The 26384-nt window shown below is 42.9% G+C and overlaps 1 protein-coding gene across 1 annotated transcript; it reads right to left on the bottom strand.

The window, feature by feature from the left end:
* Positions 1–24076: 24076 nt before the first annotated feature.
* On the bottom strand, positions 24077–26030 carry LOC110523549 (growth arrest and DNA damage-inducible protein GADD45 gamma-like). The gene is made up of 3 exons (XM_021602340.2): positions 25481–26030; positions 25143–25350; positions 24077–25025 (listed from the first exon to the last, which is right to left on the bottom strand). The coding sequence occupies exons 1-3, from the start codon at positions 25579–25581 to the stop codon at positions 24912–24914; spliced, it is 423 nt and encodes a 140-aa protein (XP_021458015.2). The 5' UTR covers positions 25582–26030; the 3' UTR covers positions 24077–24911.
* Between the last annotated feature and the right edge of the window lie 354 nt (positions 26031–26384).

Below are 26384 nucleotides of genomic sequence, written 5' to 3'. Positions count from 1 at the left end.
TCTCTCCAGTATGTGAGTACAGTACTCTCTCTCTCTCTCTGTGTGTGTGTGTGTGGTGTGTGTGTCTGTGTGTGAGAAATACATTGAGTTGCAGTTCCGAGGTAGAGACACTGACTGTTCATAGTATGTTAAAGATTTTTTGTGGTCCAAAAGGGTTACTTCACTATCTGCCACATTGAGGAACTCCGGGTTAAGTGAATTACCACTTCTACCTCTAATCAGCAATCATAGAATTCATTCATGCTCCTTAGATGCCAGGTTAGGGTTACACACTCATTTTCTGTCATGGTTTATGGACCCCCTGAAGTAGCCTTGGCCACCCCCTGTATAAAACTCTAGTTCCGACTCTGTGTGGCCACAAACATGTAAGGAAGCCTTAGCATGATTGTTAGGGCCTGTGTTTGATGTTTCATAATGTTCTCTGGGAAGAACTGTTCTCAACATACAGGTAAAATGACAAAATAAAGGAAATACCAACATAAAGTGTCTTAATAGGGTGTAGGGCCACCACGAGCCAGAACAGCTTCAATGCACCTTGGCATAGATTCTACAAGTGTCTGGACATCTACTGGAGGGACGTGACACCATTCATCCACATGAAATTCCATAATTTGGTGTTTTGTTTATGGTGGTGAAAAACGCTGCCTTAGGTGCCGCTCCAGAATCTCCCACAAGTGTTCAATTTGGGTTGAGATCTGGTGACTGAGACTTCCATGGCATATGGTTTACATCATTTTCATGCTCATCAAACCATTCAGTCACCACTCGTCCCCTATTGATGGGGGCTTTGTCATCCGATTGGAGCATAGCTTTGGTAGCCAAAATAATGGTCAAAATACACATGACCCTAACTAAGCAAGATGGGATGTAAATTGCTTAATTAACTCAGGAACCACACCTGTGTGGAAGCACCTGCTTTCAATATACTTTGTATTCCTCAATTACTCAAGTGTTTCTCTTGTGGGGTAATGTTTATCTTATATTATATACAGTATATACAGTATATACAGTACCAGTCAAAAGTTTGGACACACCTACTCATTCAAGGGTTTTTCTTTATTGTTACTGTTTTCTACATTGTAGAATAATAGTGAAGGCATCAAAACTATGAAATAACACATATGGAATCATGTAGTAACCAAAAATGTGTTAAACTTGATGACAGGTTTGCACACTCTTGGCATTCTCTCAACCAGCTTCACCTGCAATATTTTTCCAACAGTCTTGAAGGAGTTCCCACATATGCTGAGCACTTGTTGGTTGCTTTTCCTTCACTCTGCCGTCTAACTCATAACAAACCATCTTAATTGGGTTGAGGTCTGGTGATTGTGGAGGCCAGGGCATCTGATGCAGCACTCCATCACTCTCCTTCTTGGTCAAATAGCCCTTACACAGCCTGGAGGTGTGTTGGGTCATTGCCCCACTAAATGCAAACCAGATGGGATGGTGTATCACTGCTGAATGCTGTGGTAGTCATGCTGGTTAAGCATTTATTTGGGCTGCAATTGCTGAGGCTGGTAACTCTAATGAACTTACCCTCAGTAGCAGAGGTAACACTGGATCTTCCTTTCCTGTGGTGGTCCTCATGAGAGACAGTTTCATCATAGCGCTTGAAATGTGTCTCATTGACTGACCTTCAAGTCTGAAAGTAATGATAGACTGTCATTTCTCTTTGCTTATTTGAGCTGTTCTTGCCATAATATGAACTTGGTCTTTTACCAAATAGAGGTATCTTCTGTATACCATCCCTACACAACTGATTAGCTCAAACGCATTACGAAGGAAAAAAATTCCACAAATGAACTTTTAATAAGGCACACCTGTTAATTAAATGCATTCCAGGTGACTACCTCATGAAGCTGGTTGAGAGAATGCCAAGAGTGTGCAAAGCTGTCATCAAGGAAAAGGGTGGCTACTTTGAAGAATCTCAAATATAAAAATCTATTTTGATTTGTTTAACACTTTTTAGCTTACTACATGATTCCATATGTGTTATTTCATAGTTTTGATGTCTCCACTATTATTCTACAATGTAGGAAATAGTCAAAATAAAGGAAAACCCTGGAAAGAGTAGGTGTGTCCAAACCTTTGACTGGTACTTCACCTCACCTGCAACCTATGATAAGACTATGCAATTAGCCTATTACAATGTTTATCAGACTCCATAAAGAACATGCAAGCAAGCATTAGGCAATGGTCTGGTCTGAGAGTGGAATACTAAAGGCAGATATTTAATCATTTGTTGTGGAGTGGGTAACAGGTGCACTGTATCACTTTAATTGCTGAGTTCTCTGCCATATATGACATTGACATCAAGTTACATCCTTAGTTCAAGAACATTGGGAAACGGTGGCTCTCCAAAAGTTTTTTTTTAAAGGGCAAGATGAAGTCACCTTTCAATTTTCAGCCGGGTAGGCTAACGTGTTTCGGCAGCTATGCATTCATCAGACCATCTCTTGAAGCAGATATTTAATAACTTTGAAGAAGATATTTATTTACTCTTGGAGCAGACATTTAATAACTTAGCAAAATGAATGAAATCACATACAAGGCATAAAGCTTAAGTCACGGGAGGTTGGTGGCACCTAATTGGGGAGGACAGGCTTGTGGTAATAGCTGGAGTGGAATTAGCAGAATTGTATCAAATACATCAAACACATGGTTTCCATGGTTTCCAGGTGTTTGATGCCATTCCATTCGCTCTGTTCCAGCCATTATTATGAGCCGTCCTCCCCTCAGCAGCCTCCTATGATTTCCATACAATCTTATTCAATGGGCAGGACAGAGAAGCGAATAGACAACAAAGGCATGTCATTGCATTTATTACATTTGAAGGTGTAACTCTTCCAAACCAAAACCAACCACCATTGACCAATCAAACGATAGTTTACATGATCACCCAGGCCCAATCTCAACAGGATGTCACGGCATCTAAAGGCTTGTGTGGGGGATGAGACCAATGTAAAAAGATAGAATTCCTAGAGACAATAATCCCTTTGCATAGAGTAACTTAGAGTTCACTCTGTACAGATAGATACAAATTACCATAGAGATCATACATCCACATACTGTAGATGGCATTAGAGTTCTATTTTTTTATTTTATTTAACCAGGTAGGCAAGTTGAGAACAAGTTCTCATTTACAATTGCAACCTGGCCAAGATAAAGCAAAGCAGTTTGACACATACAACAACACAGAGTTACACATGGAGTAAAACAAACATACAGTCAATAAAACAGTAGAAAAATAAGTATATATACAATGTGAGCATATGAGGTGAGATAAGGAAGGTAAAGGCAAAAAAAAGGCTATGATGGCGAAGTAAATACAATGTAGCAAGTAAAACACTGGAATCGTAGATTTGCAGTGGAAGAATGTGCAAAGTAGAAATAGAAATAATGGGGTGCAAAGGAGCAAAATAAATAAATAAATACAGTAGGGGAAGAGATAGTTGTTTGGGCTAAATTATAGATGGGCTATGTACTTTGCATTAATCTGTGAGCTGCTCTGATGCTGGTGCTTAAAGCTAGTGAGGGAGATAAGTGTTTCCAGTTTCAGAGATTTTTGTAGTTCGTTCCAGTCATTGGCAGCAGAGAACTGGAAGGAGAAGCGGCCAAAGGAAGAATTGGTTTTGGGGGTGACCAGAGAGATATACCTGCTACAGGTGGGTGCTGCTATGGTGACCAGCGAGCTGAGATAAGGGGGGGACTTGTAGATGACCTGGAGCCAGTGGGTTTGGCGACTAGTATGAAGCGAGGGCCAGCCAACGAGAGCGTACAGGTCACAGTGGTGGGTAGTATATGGGGCTTTGGTGACAGAACGGATGGCAATGGGGATAGACTGCATCCAATTTATTGAGTAGGGTATTGGAGGCTATTTTATAAATGACATCGCCGAAGTCGAGGATCGGTAGGATGGCCAGTTTTAAGAGGGTATGTTTGGCAGCATGAGTGAAGGATGCTTTGTTTGCGAAATAGGAAGCCAATTCTAGATTTAACTTTGGATTGGAGATGCTTAATGGGAGTCTGGAAGGAGAGTTTACGGTCTAACCAGACACCTAGGTATTTGTAGTTGTCCACATATTCTAAGTCAGAACCGTCTAGAGTAGTGATGCTGGACGGGCGGGCAGGTGCAGGCAGCGATCGGTTGAAGAGCATGCATTTAGTTTTACTTTCATTTAAGTTGGTGGCCACGGAAGGAGAGTTGTATGGCATTGAAGCTCGTCTGGAGGGTTGTTAACAGTGTCCAAATAAGGGCCATAAGTATACAGAAGGGTGTCGTCTGGGGAGAGGTGGATCAGAGACTCACTAGCAGCAAGAGCGACATCATTGATGTATACAGAGAAGAGAGTCGGCCCAAGAATTGAGCCCTGTGACTGCCAGAGGCCCGGACAACAGGCCCTCCGATTTGACACACTGAACTTTATCAGAGAAGTCGTTGGTGAACCAGGCGAGGCTATCATTCAAGGAATATTCAAGGAAGAAGTTTCAAATAGATACCAATCATGGCTGCAGTAGTATTATTCTATCACACATTCTAGTAATCAGTTATCTGGATACTGTGTGTGAGAGAGAGAGATGCATTTTGTGCCCTCAGAGTAGGTATGTACTGGTCATTAAATCATTGTCCTTTGTGTTTTCCACATTTTCCTGCGACATTTGCCATGCAGACCCAGAGGTGACAGAGAGTACATAGATTAGGGCCAAGCCTACATTTCCATTATTCGGTCAGTTACTGCAACATAACCATGTATTCTATAAGTTACCTTAACATTTACATGTACTGCAACACTCTGTGTGTCCTATAGGGAGACTTTGGAGGAGGATGATGACGATGGTAAAGATGGTGAAGACCATAAAGAGGGTAATAATGACAGTAATGGGCATGATAATGATCGTAATTATGACAAAATATATAATTTACATTAAAGATTATGATGAGGAAGATAAGGAGTGAATGGAGGACAAAACATAGCATTTATTCTTAGAAATAACTGATATTTCCTCTATGGGAGAATATTTCCTGTCTCTTCTCCTCTTGCACATCCCCTCCTACTGTGCTTTAATGTCTGAGTTATGGCTGACCTCGCAAACTGCAGCATCTGACTGATCCCATCACAAATGAGTTTTAACATTTTCATTATCCATTCTCAGAAAAATGGATCCAATGAGTTTGAATTAAATCTGGAACATATGATTCTAAAATGACGCCCGATAAACATCTCGTTTTGTGTAATGTTTTGGTTTGTCAATCAGGCCCCATTCAGCTGTCACGTTCTGACCTTAGTTCCTTTATTTTGTATTTTTTGTTAGTTTGGTCAGGGCGTGAGTTGGGGTGGGTAGTCTATGCTCTTTTTTCTATGTTGTATTTCTGTGTTTGGCCTGGTATGGTTCTCAATCAGAGGCAGCTGTCGATGTCGTTGTCTCTGATTGAGAATCATACTTAGGTAGCCTGTTTTCCCCATTTTGGTTGTGGGTGATTATTTTCTGTGTCTGTGTTTTTCCACACGGAACTGTTTCGTTTTCATTTTGGGTAGTGTTCAGTTTTAATAAAAAATATGACGAACACTTACCACGCTGCATATTGGTCCGATCCTTCCTACTCCTCCTCAGAAGAGGAGGATGAAAACCGTTACAGAATCACCCACCACAACCGGACCAAGCAGCGTGGTAACCAGGAGCAGAGGGTTCTGGACTCCTGGACATGGGAGGAGATTTTGGCCGGAAAGGGACCCTGGGCACAGGCAGCCAAAGCAGGGCGGTGGCATTATGAGAAGTTAGCACGGCAGCGCAACAGGAACGAGAGGCAGCCCCAAAAATGTATTGGGGTGGGCACACGGGGAGTGTGGCTAAGTCAGGTAGGAGATCTGAGCCAACTTACCGTGGAGAGAGGTGGACCGGGCAGGCACCGTGTTATGCCGTGAGGCGCACGGTGTCCCCAGTGCGCAGGTATAGCCTGGTGCGCTACATCGCAGCTCCTCGTATCAGCCGGCCTAGAGTGGACATCGAGCCAGGAGCTATGAAGCCGGCTCAGCGCATCTGTTCTCCAGTGCGTCTCCTCGGCCCGGGTTATATGGCATCAGCCCTACGCACGGTGTCCCTGGTTCGCCAGCACAGCCCAGTGCAGTCTGTTCCACCCCGCCGCACTTGCCGGGCTACGGGGAGTATCCAGCCAGGACAGGTTGTGCAGGCTCGGTGCTCGAGACCTCCAGTGCACGTCCACGGTCCGGTCCATCCGGTGCCTCCTCCACGCACCAGGCTGTCTCTCCGTCTCCTCCCTCCAGGTGCTCCCTCCTGTCCAGCGCTTCCAGAGTCTCCCTCCTGTCCAGCGCTTCCAAAGTCTCCCTCCTGTCCAGCGCTTCCAGAGTCTCCCTCCTGTCCAGCGTTGCCAGAGCCACCCGTCCGTCCTGAGCTGCCAGAGCCGCCCGTCCGTCCTGAGCAGCCAGAGCCACCTGTCCGTCCTGAGCTGCCAGAGCCGCCCGTCCGTCCTGAGCTGCCAGATCCGCCCGTCCGTCCTGAGCTGCCGGAGCCGCCCGTCAGTCAGGAGCTGCCGGAGCCGCCCTTCACCACGCCGCAGCCGGAGTCTCCCATCTATTCGGGGGCCGCTGCAAGGGTCCCCATTCCGAGGTCGGCGGCGAGGGTCGCCGCTCCAAAGGCGCCACTTAAGTTGGCCAAGACTATGGTGGAGTGGGGTCCACGTCCCGCTCCAGAGCCGCCACCGCGGACAGACGCCCACCCAGACCATCGCTTATAGGTTCAGGTTTTGTAGCCGGAGTCCGCACCTTTGGGGGGGGGGGGGGGGGGGGGGTACTGTCACGTTCTGACCTTAGTTCCTTTATTATGTCTTTGTGTTAGTTTGGTCAGGGCATGAGTTGGGGTGGGTAGTCTATGTTCTTTTTTCTATGTTGTATTTCTGTGTTTGGCCTGGTATGGTTCTCAATCAGAGGCCGCTGTCAATTTTTTTATTTTTTTATTTTTTTATTTTACCTTTATTTAACCAGGCAAGTCAGTTAAGAACAAATTCTTATTTTCAATGACGGCCTGCCTGTTCAGGGGCAGAACGACAGATTTGTACCTTGTCAGCTCGGGGGTTTGAACTCGCAACCTTCCGGTTACTAGTCCAACGCTCTAACCACTAGGCTACCCTGCCGCCAATCATTGTCGCTGATTGAGAATCATACTTAGGTAGCCTGTTTTCCCCATTTTGGTTGTGGGTGATTATTTTCTGTGTCTGTGTTTTTCCACACGGAACTGTTTCGTTTTCACTTTGTGTAGTGTTCAGTTTTAATTAAAAATATGACGAACACTTACCACGCTGCATATTGGTCCGATCCTTCCTACTCCTCCTCAGAAGAGGAGGACGAAAACCGTTACAGCAGCCAATGTACCAGATGAATGAATCACCCAGTGCATGTGGGTAAAGAAATCCATGCCATATTTCTAGCTCATCCATTACTTGATCTAATACCCAACTCATATGAATGGATATCAATCCTTGTCTGAATGATTCACAGATTTAGCTAACTCTGTGGTCTCCTTGATTCAGAACGTAATCAAATCAAAAGGATTAACCCTCATCTATTTCAGTTACCTCAGAATTAAGAACTAATGATGATTTTTGAGTGACAAGTTATATTACTCATAGGTCAAGGTCCATCATGCAGGAGTCAGGGGGGCTCATCTGGCAGGAGTCAGATATGGTACAACAATGTGTTGACATAGAGGTTCATATGCTGCCAGAAACAAGTGGCCAACTTCTTTTTTGTCATTATGTCAATATGAAATGAAATAATAAAAAGTCTATGTCAAGATTGAGCTACTCTCCAACAACTGGGGATATCACTGCTTGATACAATGCAGTCACTAAATAGTAGCCTAATAGAGGCCAATGACAGGTCTGTATGCATTCATTGTCTCACTCTTATCAAACAGTCAATGACAGGGAAAGTCACTCTCTCCAGGTATATGCAGATAAATACAGAAAATACTCACTCTGATAAAGTGTATATGTTGGAAGATTGTTCACATATTCCAACTTGAACTTCACTCCTTGCCTGTAGTTGTACTAGCCCAGTTTATCAGCTCCCCGATGTACATCCCCTTGCCAGGCTAGCTAGACTCCTTGCTCCAGCTACGTCATGCCCACGGAGTACATCCCCGACAATTTTTGAAACACAAACACATTTTAACCGTTCTAATTGGTCCCAGCAACCGATGGGTTGGACCAGAGCCAGAACACACAGGTCAATAAATTGGCGTTTAAAAAATGTGTCATTGGCTTTGATACTCTGATTGGTTAGCGATGATGCAATCGCTGATGATGCACCCTTCATTTTCGACGCCTCTACAAATGACTTCAACGATGGTAGTCTCAGACTGAAGTATGTAGTGAACATAGAGCAGCGGATGAATTTAGTTTGATCTCTTTATGACAGAATGTAAAAATGTAGTGAAATTAAACACTTATACATCCAAAAAGTACTCAATTGGTGAAACAACCCCTTTATACGAGAGGTGTTCCTGATGCGTCATCCCAGGGAGGTGTGTCAAACAGTGGTGGGTTTTTAACAATGATTGGCCATTAATGCAGGGTTTAACCTGTGTTGCGGGTAGCCTAGTGCAAAGGTTGCCAATTCCCACAGGGAGGATAAGTTTAGCACCTTCATTGAACTGTGTGCTTATGGTAACATGTATGTTGATTATCTTACGATGTTTATAATGTAACTCACTACTTTTTGGATGTTAATGAATCATTATCTGAAATGGCTTCCCATTGGTTGAATGCATTATGGGTAAAGTATTTAAATCCCTGTCATTCTGTCCTAACCGGATGGGTGAGAAGTTGGGCTCCAGGTGCTGTCCCATGTTATGTATGATTGAGCCTGGGTTGAGCTACAGACTTGGTCATTTTTCTGTTCCATGTTCATTGTCTGTTTTTTTATTATGTAAATATTGTGGGCCTATGATCACTGACACCTGTCTGTGTGTAACCTTGGTGAATATTAGAGCTCAGAGTATAAATAATCCCCCCCTTCTCATGCCAGTGCTCTAATCTATGCCAATAAACATGTTTGTCCTGGATTCTCTAATCCTGTTAACAGACTGACAAGAAGAATCAAAGTCCACAAAAATATTAGAAGAGTTTTTTAGTTCTGTGGATGCAGGGAGGACCACATATACGTAGTCGGCTATTCTGTCCCACAGCTCATTAACCTTTTACTGCAGTGGACTAAATCAGGGTCACATCGAGTGTGTCTTAGTAGTCTTAAACAAATCTACGTTGAAACAAAAGTATACACCTTACACACATGGTTATGGGCTTACAAAAAAGAAGACACCTGTACCATGTCAGATATAGAGTTGAAATGTATTTTTTTTCAGTTTTCATCCCAATATTACACTTTATATACATCACAGAAGACTGAAATATAACAAAACTGTTTGACATAGAATCACAGGATTTTCAGAGTGTTTAAAAGAATAACGTTTATGAATGATGAAATTATGAAAAATATGAACATTCCACCCATGAGGCCACTAGGTCATTTGACTGCAGGAAAGGGCTAGGAAGGAGTGTATCTGCTGTGGCTTGTGTGTTTTTAGTTCTGTGTGGTTCTTGTAATTTATGGAACTATATCATTTCAAATCTATTATGTTTTAAGGATTCAGTTTTCTGTAGACTGAGATGTTTTATATTCCGCATTCACTTGTGTGTTATGTAATCTGGCCTCAAGAATGGCCTCTCAATGGAATGGAGTCCTCTGATCATCTTACTAGCTGCTATAAGACTAACTAAAGTAACTGAAAACCCTATGTATATTTTGGCATACATCTATCTCTCTCTACCTACGCCTCCTGTACTCATCCACTCATATCAAAACATACCCGGACTTGAAGTTTATTTTCCATGGATGGTTTTCTGACACACACCACACATGCAACAACATGTCCAACCCTCATTGGATGAATGCAGTACACATTCTGAGAGTGAGTGAGTGAGTGAGAGAGAGAAATAATTCTAAACGGCTAGTCATCATAACCCCCTGCACCTATGAGGGCCAGAGGCATAAGCACATAATAAAGGAAACTTACAACAGATTTGATATTGTATAACCAAGGTAATTCTCCAGTAAAACAGGTATACAGTCCTTTATTGAAGTACCGAGTGATGCATTCATCTAGGTGTTCCCAATATGCCTTGTCTCAACCTAACATTAGTGCCATGATGGATCAGCCAATAAGCCACGAGCAGCAGAAGCAGGTAATTGTCATATTTGTCACCTTTAGAAAAGAGCTGGCTTTTGGCTGTGTGTTCCCTGTGTGATCTAATTGGACGGAGTTATCAGGAGCGAGGCAGCAGCACAGTAGAGACTGTTGATTCATATCCTGTTCCGGAGGAGAAGGATAGTATATGAGTTGTTAGAGAGACCAGCCTGGTCTCATAGACTAGACGTAACATAGTAAATGTAAATCCGGGACACTCAATTAGTAAGATATGTCACGTTTGGTAGGGTTACATAAGACAGAAGGTTACTTAAGACAAAAATGAAAGTAGGGTGGTTGGTCTAGAGAGAGAGAGAGAGAGAGAGAGAGGAGAGAGGGGGGGAGAGAGAGAGACTGGTATTTACTGTCATCCACACCGCAGGAGAGGAGGACGCTACCTTGTTTGAGAATGTGATGAAAGAGTTGAACTAATGTGTTTGTGTCGCTGGATTAATTTATTACCCCCTGCAGTTGTCCAAATACCAGTGTTGAGCATCATTCCTCACTGCAAATGACGGGTTGTGTTTCACTATCATGCTAACAGACCATCACTGTGTGATTCATCTGAGGAGCATAAAATGTGCAATGACTTCACATTTGTTTTGAATACATTCATCATAGGTCTCAATGCAATGCCAAGAACACTACAGTATACTAACAGAACAATGCTAGATATTACAATGGAGAAGGGAGAAGGCACTTTACTGCAACAAATTCTGAAGGCACTTAACCAGACAGACTTTATAAATAGGTGTTGTCACATTCATGTTATTCTATAGGGTAACATCAGTTACATTTTTGACATGAGGGATTATATGGAATTAAAGAGACAGATGAAATGGTGTTGTCATCTTCGTGAATGAACTAACACTAGTAGTAATGTTACTGTTATCCTATAAGGGGAAAACCTTATAAAGGGCTTGGAAAGTACAGTAAGTACTACATTTGGACCTTTACATAAGTAGGATGATATGTAAACAAATAAACTATATATGTTGATATATGGGACTGGACACGATTAGTCTGATGACTCAGTATTACCTAACACAGAATTTTCTTTTAGGGTAAATTATCTTCCTTGTCTTTCTGTGCACATCAAATCAAATCCTTAGTTTGAGCTATTTAAGCTAGTTCATTCAGCACTGACCTCTGTGGTGTCCTGTCACTGCTTTGGGGCACAGGCAGCTCATCACTGCAAACACATCAAAGTGTATTTACTCATCCCAGCCTGTCTTCATCTAGAGGGAACCAGGCTTTCATATCCATTACAGAGTAATTTGCTGGTAATATCTCAGCCAACATTATGACTGTAATTAAGTCTGTCAGTCAAACCACGCTTTTAACATAATTGAGCCATAAGGAATTAGCATAAAGGCTAATTTATTTGATTATGCGTGAATTTTGAGAATTATAGAAGTGAATGACAATGGCAGGAAAAACGACTTCCCAGAGGATCATTTACAGAGTTAGCACACACACACACACACACACACACACACACACACACATACACACACACACACACACACACACACACACATACACACACACACACACACACACACACACACACACACACACACACACACACACACACACACACACACACACACACACACACACACACACACACACACACACACACACACACACACACACACAGTGTTATGAGGGCCAGAGGATTCAATTCCCACTAAACAAAATCAGAATGCCAATACTGCAGACTGGGACTAGAGAGTGACCATTGGCTGGTTTGGCCAGTCTACACCTTGTAAGCTGGATACAGCCTGAGACCACTAGCACATTACACTCTTAGAAAAAAAATATTATCTAGAACCTAAAAGGGTTCCCTAGGGTTCTACATGGATCCCAAAAGGGTTCTACATGGAACAAAAAAGGGTTCTCCTATGGGGAAAGTCGAAGATCCCTTTTGGAACCCTTTTTCTAAGCGTGTAAGTGATAAATTGTGGTAAAATGTCATGATCTAGTCTCATGTGTCCACTTTCTGACCAGGAGGAGAGCAACTTTGGTCTTCTGTAATACAGTGATACTCAGGAGGCAGCCGAGCGCAGAAATCCAATTTGCTCTGTGGAAGTATTAGCCTCCTGTGTTAATTCTCCTCTGAAATGACTTCCATTGGGTCTATCTGCGGAGCAGAGGGACTGTGAAGGAGGAGAGGGTCGCTACTGAGCCGTGTGTTGGCGTGGGAACTGGGGTGGACATAAGCCCAGAGTGAAATAAATCCATCTAATGGTGATGCAGTTCAGACACAGAAACACCCCTAAGAGCAACCTCAGGTTGTCTTCTCCTCCCTCTGCAATGATGAGGAATGTGATGAATTACTGAGGTTCTCTCTCTTCTATAGCATCATAGTCAGCGCATTGGAATGCCTTGAACTGCCCAAAAAACGTACTTGAGGTATGATCGTGATGATACGCACACAGTGATGTAAGCTTTAATTTGTGTCTGAGCTGCACACATACATTTGCAAAGAGATGCGCTCCTGGACTGACTTCAGAAGAATTGTGGACAGAAAAATAATAGGAAAGTTAGTCAATCACATTTACATCTTTCATGTTAGGCAGTATGGCCGTGAGTATTTGGCACAGGTGAAGAGTCAAACATTACGTCTTCTAGCCCTTTGTGGGATTCAGGCATCAAACACATCAATCACATTTCTCCTCTGCCTTAGACTAATCTGTATAAATATATTTTTCCACATATAGTTCTCATCAATATTCAGATTCATCCATCTTCTCCATCTTTTCATCCTAGCAAGCAACTATGCTGCATGGTTTACCTTCTGTCTTCCTGTAACATAGTCAGTCTCTCAGAGCTAAAACCACAGGCCTGTAGTATTGTCTCTGTAAACAACATTGTGGAAAACCCACCCGTTCCTCCTCCTCACTGTGGATGGTCCATTTGACACAGGAAGTGTCCTGTTCTGACATTTCCTGTCCAATGTGCCTTCAGGCAGTCTAATGTTACTGATGAGCTGTTTGGGGATAGCTTACTGAGATCTGACCTGCCCCCTGAGCCCACTCAGACACTCTTGACACCCATTACAAATGGGAACTACAAATGTGGCTCATATGCACAGTGCAATAGCACTACAACAACATCCTTCTCCAGACACCCACATACAGGTAAAAAAAAATCCATGTTCGGGGGATCATCTCATGCTAGACAAAGGGAGTAATCTATCTCATCACCTGTTCATGTGAGAAAGCATACGTAGGACAAACGAAAAGACAATTAAAACAACACATAACAACCCATAGTATAAAATGGCGGCAGAAGAAATGGCAGCAGTTTTACGGTCGCCCAACCAATTGTGCTTTCATGTGGTTTTTTTGTGTTGGTTGTAATTTATTTTGTCCAAAATGTTTCTGCAACCGTATCTTTCAGAAAAAAATAGCTTCTGGATATCAGGACAGCGATCACTCACCTTGGATTAGATGAAGACTCTTTCGTCAACAAGCAGGACACACAGGACATTCTCCAAACACCCGACAGGGCCAATATCCCCGTTATTTGCAAGAGGAAGAGATGCAGGTACAGAGGACACGGAGCGGGATGCCTCGTGAGGACCCGCAGAAGGCGAGTGGGAAAGCTGCCGTTTACCGTCAATATTACTCGTCAATGTGCAATCATTGGACAATAAATTAGACTATTTTAAATGTAGAAATGTGCTGATCCTCAACACTGGAGCCCCCCAGGGGTATGTGCTCAGTCCCCTCCTGTACTTCCTGTTCACCCATGACTGCATGGCCAGGCACGACTCCAACACCATCATTAAGTTTGAAGACGACACAACAGTGGTAGGCCTGATCACCGACAACGACGAGACAGCCTATAGGGAGGAGGTCAGAGACCTGGCCGGGTGGTGCCAGAATAACAACCTCTCCCTCAACGTAACCAAAACTAAGGAGATGAATGTGGACTACAGGAAAAGGAGGACTGAGCACGCCCCCATTCTCATCGACCGTGCTGTAGTTGGCAGGTTGAGAGCTTCAAGTTCCTTGGTGTCCACATCACCAACAAACGAGAATGGTCCAAACACACCAAGACAGTCGGGAAGAGTGCACAACAACGCCAATTCCCCCTCAAAATATTTGGCATGGGTCCTGAGATCCTCAAATGGTTCAACAGCTGCAACATCGAGAGCATCCTGACTGGTACGGCAATTGCTCGGCCTCCGACCGCAAGGCACTACAGAGGATAGTGCGTACGGCCCAGTACATCACTGGGGCTAAGCTGCCTGCCATCCAGGACCTCTACACCAGGCGGTGTCGGCTTCTCAACAGTATTTACCCCCAAGACATAAGACTCCTGAACAGGTAATCAAATGGACTACCCGGACTATCTGCATTGTGTGCACCTAATACCTAATACCTAATACTTTTTTTGGACTATTGGTTAGAGCCTGTAAGTAAGCATTTCACTGTAAGGTCTACCTACACCTGTTGTATTCGGCACACGTGACAAATAAACTTTGATTTGATTTTAACACAGCAGCTCAATCAGGTGGAAGAACACTGACTATCCAGTAGCAGCTCACTTTGTTGAAGCTAACCATCCAATCTCCTCCATCAAATTCACATGAATTGAGCATGTTTACCAAGGAGAGGGGGTAACATCGAGATCCTACTAATACATAGGGAAGCCTACTGGATATTTAAAAACATTGACGCCTAGTGGTCTGAATATTGACTTTGATCTCAGGTCTTTCTAATGAACAAACAATCCTTCTTTCTACTCTCTTCTTTATGAACAATATATGATTTCTACAGCTTATCAGAATACAGCCAATATGTTACCCATGTTGATGATGCTTATTATGCATTATGGTTGAACCATACGACAACAATTTTATGAAATTGGAAACAATTACATATTTGTGTGAAATTAAATTAAACAATGTATGTTGATGCTAATATTATGTACAATATATAATTATGTTGCAATATAATAACAATAGCCTAATATATTCTACAGTGGGGCAAAAAAGTATTTAGTCAGCCACCAATTGTGCAAGTTCTCCCACTTAAAAAGATGAGAGGCCTGTAAATTTCATCATAGGTACACTTCAACTATGACAGACAAAATGAGAAAAGAATTCCAGAAAATCACATTGTAGGATTTTTAATGAATTTATTTGCAAATTATGGTGGAAAATAAGTATTTGGTCAATAACAAAAGTTTATCTCAATACTTTGTTATATACTCTTTGTTGGTCAAATGTTTTCTGTAAGTCTTCACAAGGTTTTCACACACTGTTGCTGGTATTTTGGCCCATTCCTCCATGCAGATGTCCTCTAGAGCAGTGACGTTTTGGGGCTGTTGCTGGGCAACACGGACTTTCAACTCCCTCCAAAGATTTTCTATGGGGTTGAGATCTGGGGACTGGTTAGGCCACTCCAGGACCTTGAAATGCTTCTTACGAAGCCACTACTTCGTTGCCCGGGTGGTGTGTTTGGGATCATTGTCATGCTGAAAGACCCAGCCACGTTTCATATTCAATGCCCTTGCTGATGGAAGGAGGTTTTCACTCAAAATCTCACGATACATGGCCCCATTCATTCTTTCCTTTACACGGATCAGTCGTCCTTTGCAGAAAAACAGCCCCAAAGCATGATGTTTCCACCCGATGCTTCACAGTAGGAATGGCGTTCTTTGGATGCAACTCTGCATTCTTTGTCCTCCAAACACGACGAGTTGAGTTTTTACCAAAAAGTTATATTTTGGTTTCATCTGACCATATGACATTCTCCCAATCTTCTTCTGGATCATCCAAATACTCTCTAGCAAACTTCAGACGGGCCTGGACATGTACTGGCTTAAGCAGGGGGACACGTCTGGCACTGCAGGATTTGAGTCCCTGGCGGCGTAGTGGGTTACTGATGGTAGGCTTTGTTACTTTGGTCCCAGCTCTCTGCAGGTCATTCACTAGGTCCCCCCGTGTGGTTCTGGGATTTTTGCTCACCGTTCTTGTGATCATTTTGACCCCACGGGGTGAGATCCTGCGTGGAGCCCCAGATCGAGGGAGATTATCAGTGGTCTTGTATGTCTTCCATTTCCTAATAATTGCTCCCACAGTTGATTTCTTTAAACCAAGCTGCTTACCTATTGCAGATTCAGTCTTCCCAGCCTGGTGCAGGTCTACAATTTTGTTTCTGGTGTCCTTTGACAGCTCTTTGGTCTTGGCCATAGTGGAGTTTGGAGTGTGACTGCATGAGGTTGTGGACAGGTGTCTTTTATACTGATAACAAGTTCAAACAGGTGCCATTAATACAGGTAACGAGTGGAGGACAGAGGAGCCTCTTAAAGAAGAAGTTACAGGTCTGTGAGAGCCAGAAATCTTGCTTGTTTGTAGGAGACCAAATTCTTATTTTCCACCATAATTTGCAAAAAAAATGAATTAAAAATCCTACAATGTGATTTTCTGGATTAATTTAATTTTTGTCTGTCATAGTTGAAGTGGACCTATGATGACAATTACAGGCCTCTCTCATCTTTTTAAGTGGGAGAACTTGCACAATTGGTGGCTGACTAAATACTTTTTTGCCCCACTGTATATGCTGTAAACTATTGTCTTTTAACAGTTTCACTCAATTAATTCTAATCAACCTAATAATGACACACCCCTCACTATTGTCATTGGTTGCACTAATTGCACTGTTTGTCTACACAACCTGGTTCAAGCATTCATGACATCACCCTGAAGAAGGCACAGTGAAGGCAAAACATTGGTGTTTTACACAATAAATTACTTGGAGTTTATTCATATAGAGTGTGCGACTCTCTTTACTTATTTTTATAGCTTACTAATGAGCTGTTGACATGAGAAATCACTCTTCTTCTCCTTACCATCTCTGAGCTCATCTTATAACCAAATGTGTCAGGGTCACATTGAAATGACCCTGACTCGATCTACTATATACAATATGATAATTGGTCCTTACATTTATTTTTTCACCTTTATTTAACCAGGTAGGCTAGTTGAGAACAAGTTCTCATTTACAACTGCGACCTGGCCAAGATAAAGCAAAGCAGTGCGAGAAAAACAATAACACAGAGTTACATATAAACAAATGTACAGTCAATAACACAATAGAAAAATCTATGTGAATTATCATGGTTAATGGAATCGCATAAAAATGCTTAGCTATTATTTCGACGGCAATGTTCTGTAAACGAACTGAAGCTGTGTATATGCAATGAATGCAGTATAGCGGTTTAGCTGAGCAGGTGTTGTTTTTGTCCACTAGATGGCGCTTTTACCCTGTAGTCAGTTGTAGCCAATGACAGTTCTCTGATTCAACACAAGAGGGAAGCAGCAAAGTGGATTTGGCAATAGCAATATCTGCAGTACTTTATTATTTTCACCAGATGGCAGATCACACACATCTCAGAGCTAGTCAGGAAGGCAGGTGTATAATCATTGAATGGTGGTGCGTTTTCTGAGTCTGAACTTACAGTGCGTGACCAGTTTGTTAACGTTTATTGTGCACTGAGTGATTTGATTTGATTTAGAAAATAGAACTGGGATTTCAACATTCTCCTGGATATTATTGAGTTTGTTTGAGCAGTATACTGAAAACAAAACAACTCTTATATACTCAGAAAACAGATAGGTCATTCCTCAATGTATTCCTTATAGTGTAAAATATACAGGTTAATACACATTTTACATTTCATTTATCTAAAGATCCAAATCAATGTCGCCAAGCTCAGGGACAGTTAACTGTCTACTGTATCCACATAGATCTGCATGGGGTACAACACTTTAAATATCAAAAGAGGAAAAATGACAACTGACTTTCATTACTTTTTAAGAATACTACAAGACTTAAAATGAAGGGAGGCAATTAAAACAATGAATCACCAACTAAAGGTACATGATAGCTCAACTAATTGAAGAGGAGCTTTACTAAGAGCAGATAAACACTTTATCCATTTCCAATCAGAACCAGTGGTATTGGTTATAGTTGAGGAGTGCAATGGGTGCAGGGGCTGAGCTGCCGTTGGTTAGTAAAGGCCTGCCTCTACTAGACTAGTGATAGTGATCCTTGAACAGATGAGATGCCTGCTCCCATATGGCTGTCCTCTGGGAATCCTTTGTGCTGTGACTGATGGGCTCCCCTTAATGCCTACCATCCTTAAAGGCTCTTTCTCTTCCAACCCAACCCATACTAGCAGCTCCACCCATCCCTCTGCTCCCCCCCTCTCCTTTCAATGGAGAGCCCACATTGTCCTGGCAAAGTGTGCCTTTCGTTTTGTACATACATCCCCCACCCGCCCTCTACTCTACCCCCCTCTTCCTCCTTCCCTGCACCCCTCCACCCTGCACACTCTGGTCTAGACTTTGTGTTTGTGAAAAGGACCGTCTCAAATCTCCTCTGCAGCCACGGCAGCTGCTCCTGGACCTCACCATTCTTTCAGAGCTGAAACAAAAGGTGGGTATCAATGCACCTTTGTGCAATGCCCCTCTTCCGCACCCTACCCTTTGACGAGGGTGTAAGAGTGGTGGCTGATCTTTGTTTTTTTTGGGGGGGGGCCTACAACCACATTAGCCATCTAATGTGGGCCAAGACCAACGGGAGCCCCTCAGGCAGCACTCAGAGCACAGCTGGCAAGCCCAGCCTCCTCAGCAAATCCTTACAGACCCCTCCCCTCCCAACACTGCACACACACACACACACACAAACACACACACACACACACACACACACACACACACACAGCAATGATATAGAGCTGAGGAGAGTTACAAGAGGGGATAGGGGGGTTCAGGAGTGAGTGTACGCGTGTGTGCGTGTGTGTGTGGGGGGGGCTTCAGATTTGCCTCAGGATTGTCTGGTTGAGGAGCCATGTTTTGGCAACAGTTGACAACATGTCAGCACTGGGCTCCATGGTTACAGCACTAGACATGACCGAACTAGAAACCCCACCACATAAACACGCACACCGGCATCAAACACTTATAAACTCACCCGTACACTGATATTGGTACTGAATACACTGTAACATACACACATACTCACTTAACCAATGCATTCACCTGCCACCTGCTGCCATTCTGCTCTGTCTGGGAGATAGTGGTGTTTGGATGTACAGTACAACCCAGTAAATTAGGAAGAATTTCAAGCACAGGCAAGCAAGATAAGGATAAATCGTTTTTATAAAAATGATAGTGATGCAGTCATGCAGCTGACCCGTATTATACACAGTACATAATTAGAGGATTTAGCATATCTTTATGTTGTGAAATATGAAAATTAATTATCAGATTAATCATGAATTCAAAGACGATATGAGATAAAGCCAACCACTGGTGATTTGCATATGAATAGCTGAGTAGGCAGAGAAAAGTGTCTGTGTGTATATGTGTGTATGTGTGTGTGTACATGCGCATATGCGAGAGTGTGTGTGTGTGTACTTGTGTGTGCACACGTTTATTGGTTAGAGTCCTGACCTCTGGTCCTCTGACCCCAGCAGCAAGTTCGTAAGGAATGATATTAGCATAGCCAGCAGACTAGAGGACAACATATCACTACAGAAAAAGCCAGCTGAACCTTACATCCCTCCAGACACAACTAGTTTCATCACAACCACCACCATGGCAGTAAAAACACATTGAGTCCCAAGGTAACACTTCAGGAACAGGATTATTCCTTTGATACTTCCCCAACACACTTTGGATTCTATGGGAAGCTTTACCCACATCGCTCAAATCAGGATGAACAACTTGGCAAGAGGATGCAATGTTTACACTTTGTTGTGATGCTCTAAATGCACAAGGCAAGCCAAAAATATTTTCACCTTTATTTAACTAGGCAAGTCAGTTAAGAAAAATTCTTATTTACAGTGACAGCCTACCCCGGCAATGCTGGGCACCGCCATATGGGACTCCCAATCACAGCTGGATGTGATTCAGCCTGGATTCAAACCAGGGACTGTAGTGATGCCTCTATGCATTGAGATGCAGTACCTTAGACCACTGCGCCACTCAGGAGCCCCTGAGTAATGCACCACGTGCAATGAGAGAGCTGTAGTCCATGGGATTAAGATTATCAAGTTAAAAGGTAGTCATTCATTGACCATTTAATAATTCCAATCAAATCATTTAATTGACTGTCCCTAAAAATAGAACCAAACAGAAACTCACTGGTACTGCAGACTAGGGGTAGTGGAAGATGTCACATCCCCCTCCCTCAGCACCATCTGCTGCTCCAGGGGCATCTTCAGCTCACTATGAAGAGAGAGAGGGGGCTGTTAGTGTTGAAAAGACACTTGAGAAGAGCCATGTGGTTGGAACAGAGCCCTTGTAAAACGGGCGGAGACGGGGGGCAACTGGGGTTGGGTGGAAGGGGGACAGATAATGAAATATTGTGACACAGGGCAATTAAAGTATCCTCTGCCACCCCCCTCCACACATATACACTGCACATATCAGAGCAGCTGTGGAGTGCAGAGATAGAAAGATGGAGAGAGCACCAGCCTTGTTGGGATGAATAGCTGCAGAGCACATGCTTTCATATGAGTGCATGAACCTCATGGGGATATTGCTATTAACATTGCATTGGGCATCAATCTCTCTCTCCGTGCAGATATGTGGATAAAGCAGCCTACTATTCCTACTACAGCTATGTTCTGATTTTCTCCTGCAAGGACACCCTCTATATTGTTTCTTCAATGGGGGGGTTAGTGGAAAAGATGGGGGAAGGGGTTGAATGGATGAATGAGAGCTGGCTTGTGCCAGGCACAGTGCCCTACCCCTCTTTATTCTCCTCGTCTTTCCTCTCTCCTCCCTCTTCTGTCTCATTATGTGGGGAAGCAGATGGAATCAGTGTTTGTGGTCTGATTGCCGGGCATATTTGTGGTATTGGTAGTAGGTTTTGGGGGGTTCGGTTGGGTTTGTAGTCTGCAGGCGTTCGCTGTCTGAAGGGGAACAATAGCGCCTGCTGCACACTGACACACACTGCGCTTGGTCACTAATTAAACAAACCATTCTGGGGGGCTGATTTCATGGCTGCACTTGGCAGCTCAGTGCAGGGCCGCAGATCTGGAGGTCAGATTGGAGTGCTATTGAAGGGCGAGGAGATGGAGAGGAGGGGTGTTCAGATCTGGAGGTCAGATTGGAGGGCTACTGAAGGGGGAGGAGATGGAGAGGAGGGGTATTCAGATCTGGAGGGTCAGAGTTGGGGCATGAGGGGCTGGGGCAACTGTTGACTACTACAGAGAGGCACAATGCTTAAGAATGACATGAAGCATGCTGGGTCAGAATGACTTCACAGTTTGTTTCCAATAGCAAAAAGCCACAGAATGTTCTGAACTTCCAATGAAAGACAGCTAATTCACAAATGGCATGTGGCAGGAGCAAAAGAGCACAGTGAAAAGCTTGATATATTTCTTGTTTCTTTTGTTCAGCTGTGACATACAAACCTGTGCATGGAGTAATGACTATATAGGAGTGGTTTTGTAATTCTATGTCATCTTCAGGTGTTTCCGTAAGCTACTCAGTCACTCTTATACTATTGCATAAAACACCCGTAGGATATGTTGCTCCTTATTTGAGAGTGACAACTGAATGTTTCAAGCAGACACACCACATGGACTGCACATGCCTTTTTGTGGTGCAGGCATTTGGCAGCACGCTGACACATAGGTCAGGAGTGAACTTAATAGATAAGTCAGCTAATAACAACCAAAGGTTCCTCTACAGCACATCAACACTCCAGTACAAAGGTATAACCTGGCCTCCTGAGTGGCGCAGCAGTCTAAAGCACTGCATCACAGTATGTGAGGTGTCACTACAACCCTGGTTTGAATCCCAGGAAGTGTCACAGCTATGTCCGGGAGACTCATGAGGCAGCGCACCAAAAAAGTAGAACCCTTGATCTGGATGAATCTTCAAAAGACATTTAGCAACACCCCTATCCTCCATCCACTGCCTCTAAATCTACCAGTGATGGGGAGTAGTGAACTACATGTAATTACATTTGGCTGTAGCTTGGTAGTAGTTGAACTAAACTGAAATCTTGGTAGTGTTTTCAGTAGTTGTTGCCAGGTAGCAGTGTAGCTAACTACTGGAACTACAGTCTAAATTTCGTTTTGCAAAAATAACAGAAAATACGTATAAAGTAGGCAAGATTTCATTTATTTTTCGGCCTCAGACCTGCCTAATTCTCGCTTGAAACAGTTTTTGAGTTTAATAGGCTAAATTACTTCCAACGTTAAGAAATTGGTAGCTTGTGTAACCGATGTGAAATGGTTAGCTAGTTAGCGGTGGTACGCGCTAATAGAGTTTCAATTGGTGACGTCACTTGCTCTGAGACCTTGAAGTAGTGGTTCCCCTTGCTCTGCAAGGTCCGCGGATTTTGTGGAGCGATGGGTAACGATGCTTCGTGGGTGACTGTTGTTGATGTGTGCAGAGGGTCCCTGGTTCGCGCCCGAGTATGGGCGAGGGGACAGTCTAGAGTTATACTGTTACATTGATGCTGTTGACCCGGGTCACAGGTTGCTGCGGAAAAGGAGGAGGTCAAAAGGGGGGTGTCGATGTGAAATGGCCCGGGTATGGGCGAGGGGAAGGACTAAAGTTATACTATTATACTTGGTAAACTTTATTACAAGAGTAGCTTCCCCCAAAATTGAAAGCTACCACATGCAGCAGTCTACACACAGGACTGATTTGAGGCACAACACCTAAACACACCTTGACCATAGAAGTTAGAATCAGGTGCAAACTCTAGTTCACAGCACCAAAATAACTATAATCCTAATCCTTCTGCAACATGCAATTGGAAGTCGGTGTGAATGCTATGCACCATCATCATCATTAAACACTGTCAGGAAATTTGATGATGAATTCAATGTAAATAGATGTGCCTAATTACCATATGAGACAATGATTAAGGCATTCAACCATATCTCAACTCTTAAGTGGCTAAGGACATCAAGTGACAATATATAATCAATGTATTAATGATCAATCACTCTGGTTACCTGCCATTTGATTAGTGGACAGAAACTCCAATTGTTCTCCTGTACTGCTATACTGTATATGCTACTAAGCTGTGTGTGGTGGTGGGTCTTAAGGTCTTGGAGTCAGATGTTAACAAAATCTGTCATTTAGCTTATTAAACACAAAAACTATGTTTCAAGTGAGAGTTAGGCAGGTCTGATGCTGAAAAAGAACGTACATCTTGCCTACTTTACCCATATTTTCTGTTATTTTTGAAAATAAAAGTATAAGGTAGTTCAGGTAGTTAGCTACACCGCTACACTGGCACAAAGTAATTAACTACTGAAAACACGACCAAGATTTCAATTTAGTTCAACTACCACCAAGCTACAGCCAAATGTAATTCAACGACTATTTGAACAACATGTAGTTCACTACTTCCCATCACTGAAGCTCTGTATGTTGGTGGAGGAGAGGTCTGAAAGTTAGGGCTAACATATATGAACATCCCTTCAACTGAACCTGGGATGCTGTAAACACAGTGATATGCCTCTCACAGGTAGATGCTTCAAGAGGTTAGAATAGACATGGGCCTGCAGGGGCAGTAGTTTGTAAACAACGACACTGCACACACATGGCTATGACAGGCCATGATGACAGGTGGCAATTAGGATAGACCACAGTACATCAGGCCTATGGGATGTACAAGTGTTGGGTACTGGTAAGAGCACCAAACAGTGTGTAAGAGCTAATGTTTATTTACAAATGCTGGATGGGAGACTGATTTGTTACCACACTTAAATGTGTGTCTAGTATGTATAGAACATTCAAGACCCAAGATTTACATTGAACTTTTTATTAATAATTTTGTCGTACAAGAAATGTCTAAAGCGAAACCTTTAGAAAATAACAAATGTATTCATTCATGTATCTTCTTTCTTATTTGTTGACATAATCAAGAATTCAACAGCAAAACATTTTAGAGAACAACAAATGTAATATATCTTTCTTTTTAGTTGTTGACATAATCATGAGTTCAATATTGTAACATTTTCGATAATAACAACTGAAATAATCTTTCATAAAAATGTTAATAAATCTCATGTTAAAGGTCTAAAGTTAAACCTTTAGAGTATTCTAAGTACATTTTTAAAAATGTATTTCTGTTTTTTGTTTTTGTCATATTTAAATCATCTGAAGTGAAACCTTTAGAGAATTAAGACAATTCTGGAAAGTGGGAAGTATATCGCTGAATGCAACGGTTGTTATTGCTGCTCAGCAAGAAGACATTTTAAAAAGTCCCTTTTTAAGAACGCTTCTTCTTGGCACCGCTTCTTCTCCTACTGCGCGTGCTTCAACGTGAGACGTTTGCTCTTTGGACCACAAAATGCAGAACTCGCTTCTCCTTTCTCTCCAAACCTCATCCGCACAAAGAATGAGGGCCATTTTTGTCGCTCTCGTGGCATACCTGACCCCATTCACATAAAGAATGGAAGTCATCTTGGTATGGACGGGACAAGAGACAACGAATCGCGGGGGCCACTCGGGCCGGCCTCGCGCTGCCTGGAACGGAATCCTTCTCAGGAGTATCCAGGGATGAGAAACAGTGTCATCCTGTAAACGGATGAGTATTTCCTTATAGGTTGAAGGTTTACAGCATCTCAAGAGAGAAGAGTCAAGATCAGCGCTCAAGAAGGGTGATCTCTGGAACCCAGTCGTTCAGACTGTGGCTCTCCTCACAGAACAGATGCAGCTTCTCCAGAGCAGCGTCCTCCCAAGAACCATCAGCTGGGTTCTGTTGACAAACAAAAGGGGAAAGGAACATTAGTCACATGGACACAATGAGCAGTTCATAACATTCTATATTATTCAATGTTTGAATTAAATCACTTTGAGTTGTAATATAACATACCGTGATAAGACAGCAGTGGGCATCTTCAAGCTGGCCAGTCTTGTTCCCAACAATCTTGGCCAGGCGCTGCATGTCGTTCACTCTGACGATGCTGATGTCGTTGTCAAAACAGAAAGACTGGATGAGGGTGAAGTGGATCTGGAGAGCAATGTCACACTCCCACTCCTCATCGGTGGCCAGAACACAGAGAGACACGCTGTCTGGGTCACTGTTGAGATAGAAAAAATGTACTTTCATTGGTCAATATTATCATAAAATAACACAATTGTGTCGGTATAAATGAGTAAATGTCAAGAAAGGTATAAATAAAGCACACGTTTAGTAGATAAAATACTTACTCATTCATTATTTTGGCACTCTCATAGACACCAACAGTGAGGCGATCCTCACACTGGGCAGACTTGAGAGCTTCCTTCAGAGATTTGCCAATAGCTTCCATCTTGAAGATAGATAGTTACGTTTGTAGAGCTAAATTGAGAAGATGTTGATGAGGATAAAACAGAAGTACAGTATGTTTGTGCTGTTTGTGAGAAACAGATAATATTTATAGGCAAGACCCCGGCACACACGCGTTCTGTGATTGGCTGCTGGGCGACAATGCACGAGTGACCCGCCCTAGCAGGCGCGTGTCTATAGACAAAACTATTGAAGAAAGGAAGGGCAGTTTCGATTGAATGGATCAAATACGAAACTCCCTGACCTTCATCCGATGTACTGGATTAATGAATTCAGACTCGTGCAGGGTCGGTTTGAATGATGAGGTTATTAACCAACTGTAAAATCCACAACCATATCCAAGTGTAACACTAAGGGCTTCCAAACTACATGAAGATATCGCTACAGCGTTACTTTCTACAATTGTTCCGTTTTTCTGATGCACCCTTCATGATTCAAATAGAGTATGTATTTAAATACCAACTTTATGTAGTCAGAAAGATTTCTGGAAATCTAAATTTATTTAGACGCAAAATATTATTGTGTTACTTACTTTAATATCCAGATAACTGAATAGGCATTTATTGGAGAACAGAATTGGCCCAACGTTTCTATTTGCATCCGATTATGGCATGCGTCGCTGCTTTGCAGGGCTCACTTCAGGCGCGTGGCATCTGCAGATGCCTGTATCTCTCTCCATAGCAACAAGATCCCATCTGTCTGTGGGGGAAGGTGAGGGGTCAACAAAGAAAACTACTGCTGCGTGATAAAAGCAGAGGTAATTCTGCGTGATAAAAGCAGAGGTAA

Source organism: Oncorhynchus mykiss, chromosome 5 (genome assembly GCF_013265735.2).
Source record: "Oncorhynchus mykiss isolate Arlee chromosome 5, USDA_OmykA_1.1, whole genome shotgun sequence".
In the NCBI taxonomy this organism is placed as follows: domain Eukaryota; kingdom Metazoa; phylum Chordata; class Actinopteri; order Salmoniformes; family Salmonidae; genus Oncorhynchus; species Oncorhynchus mykiss.
This window is presented reverse-complemented; position numbering and strand designations above follow the sequence as displayed.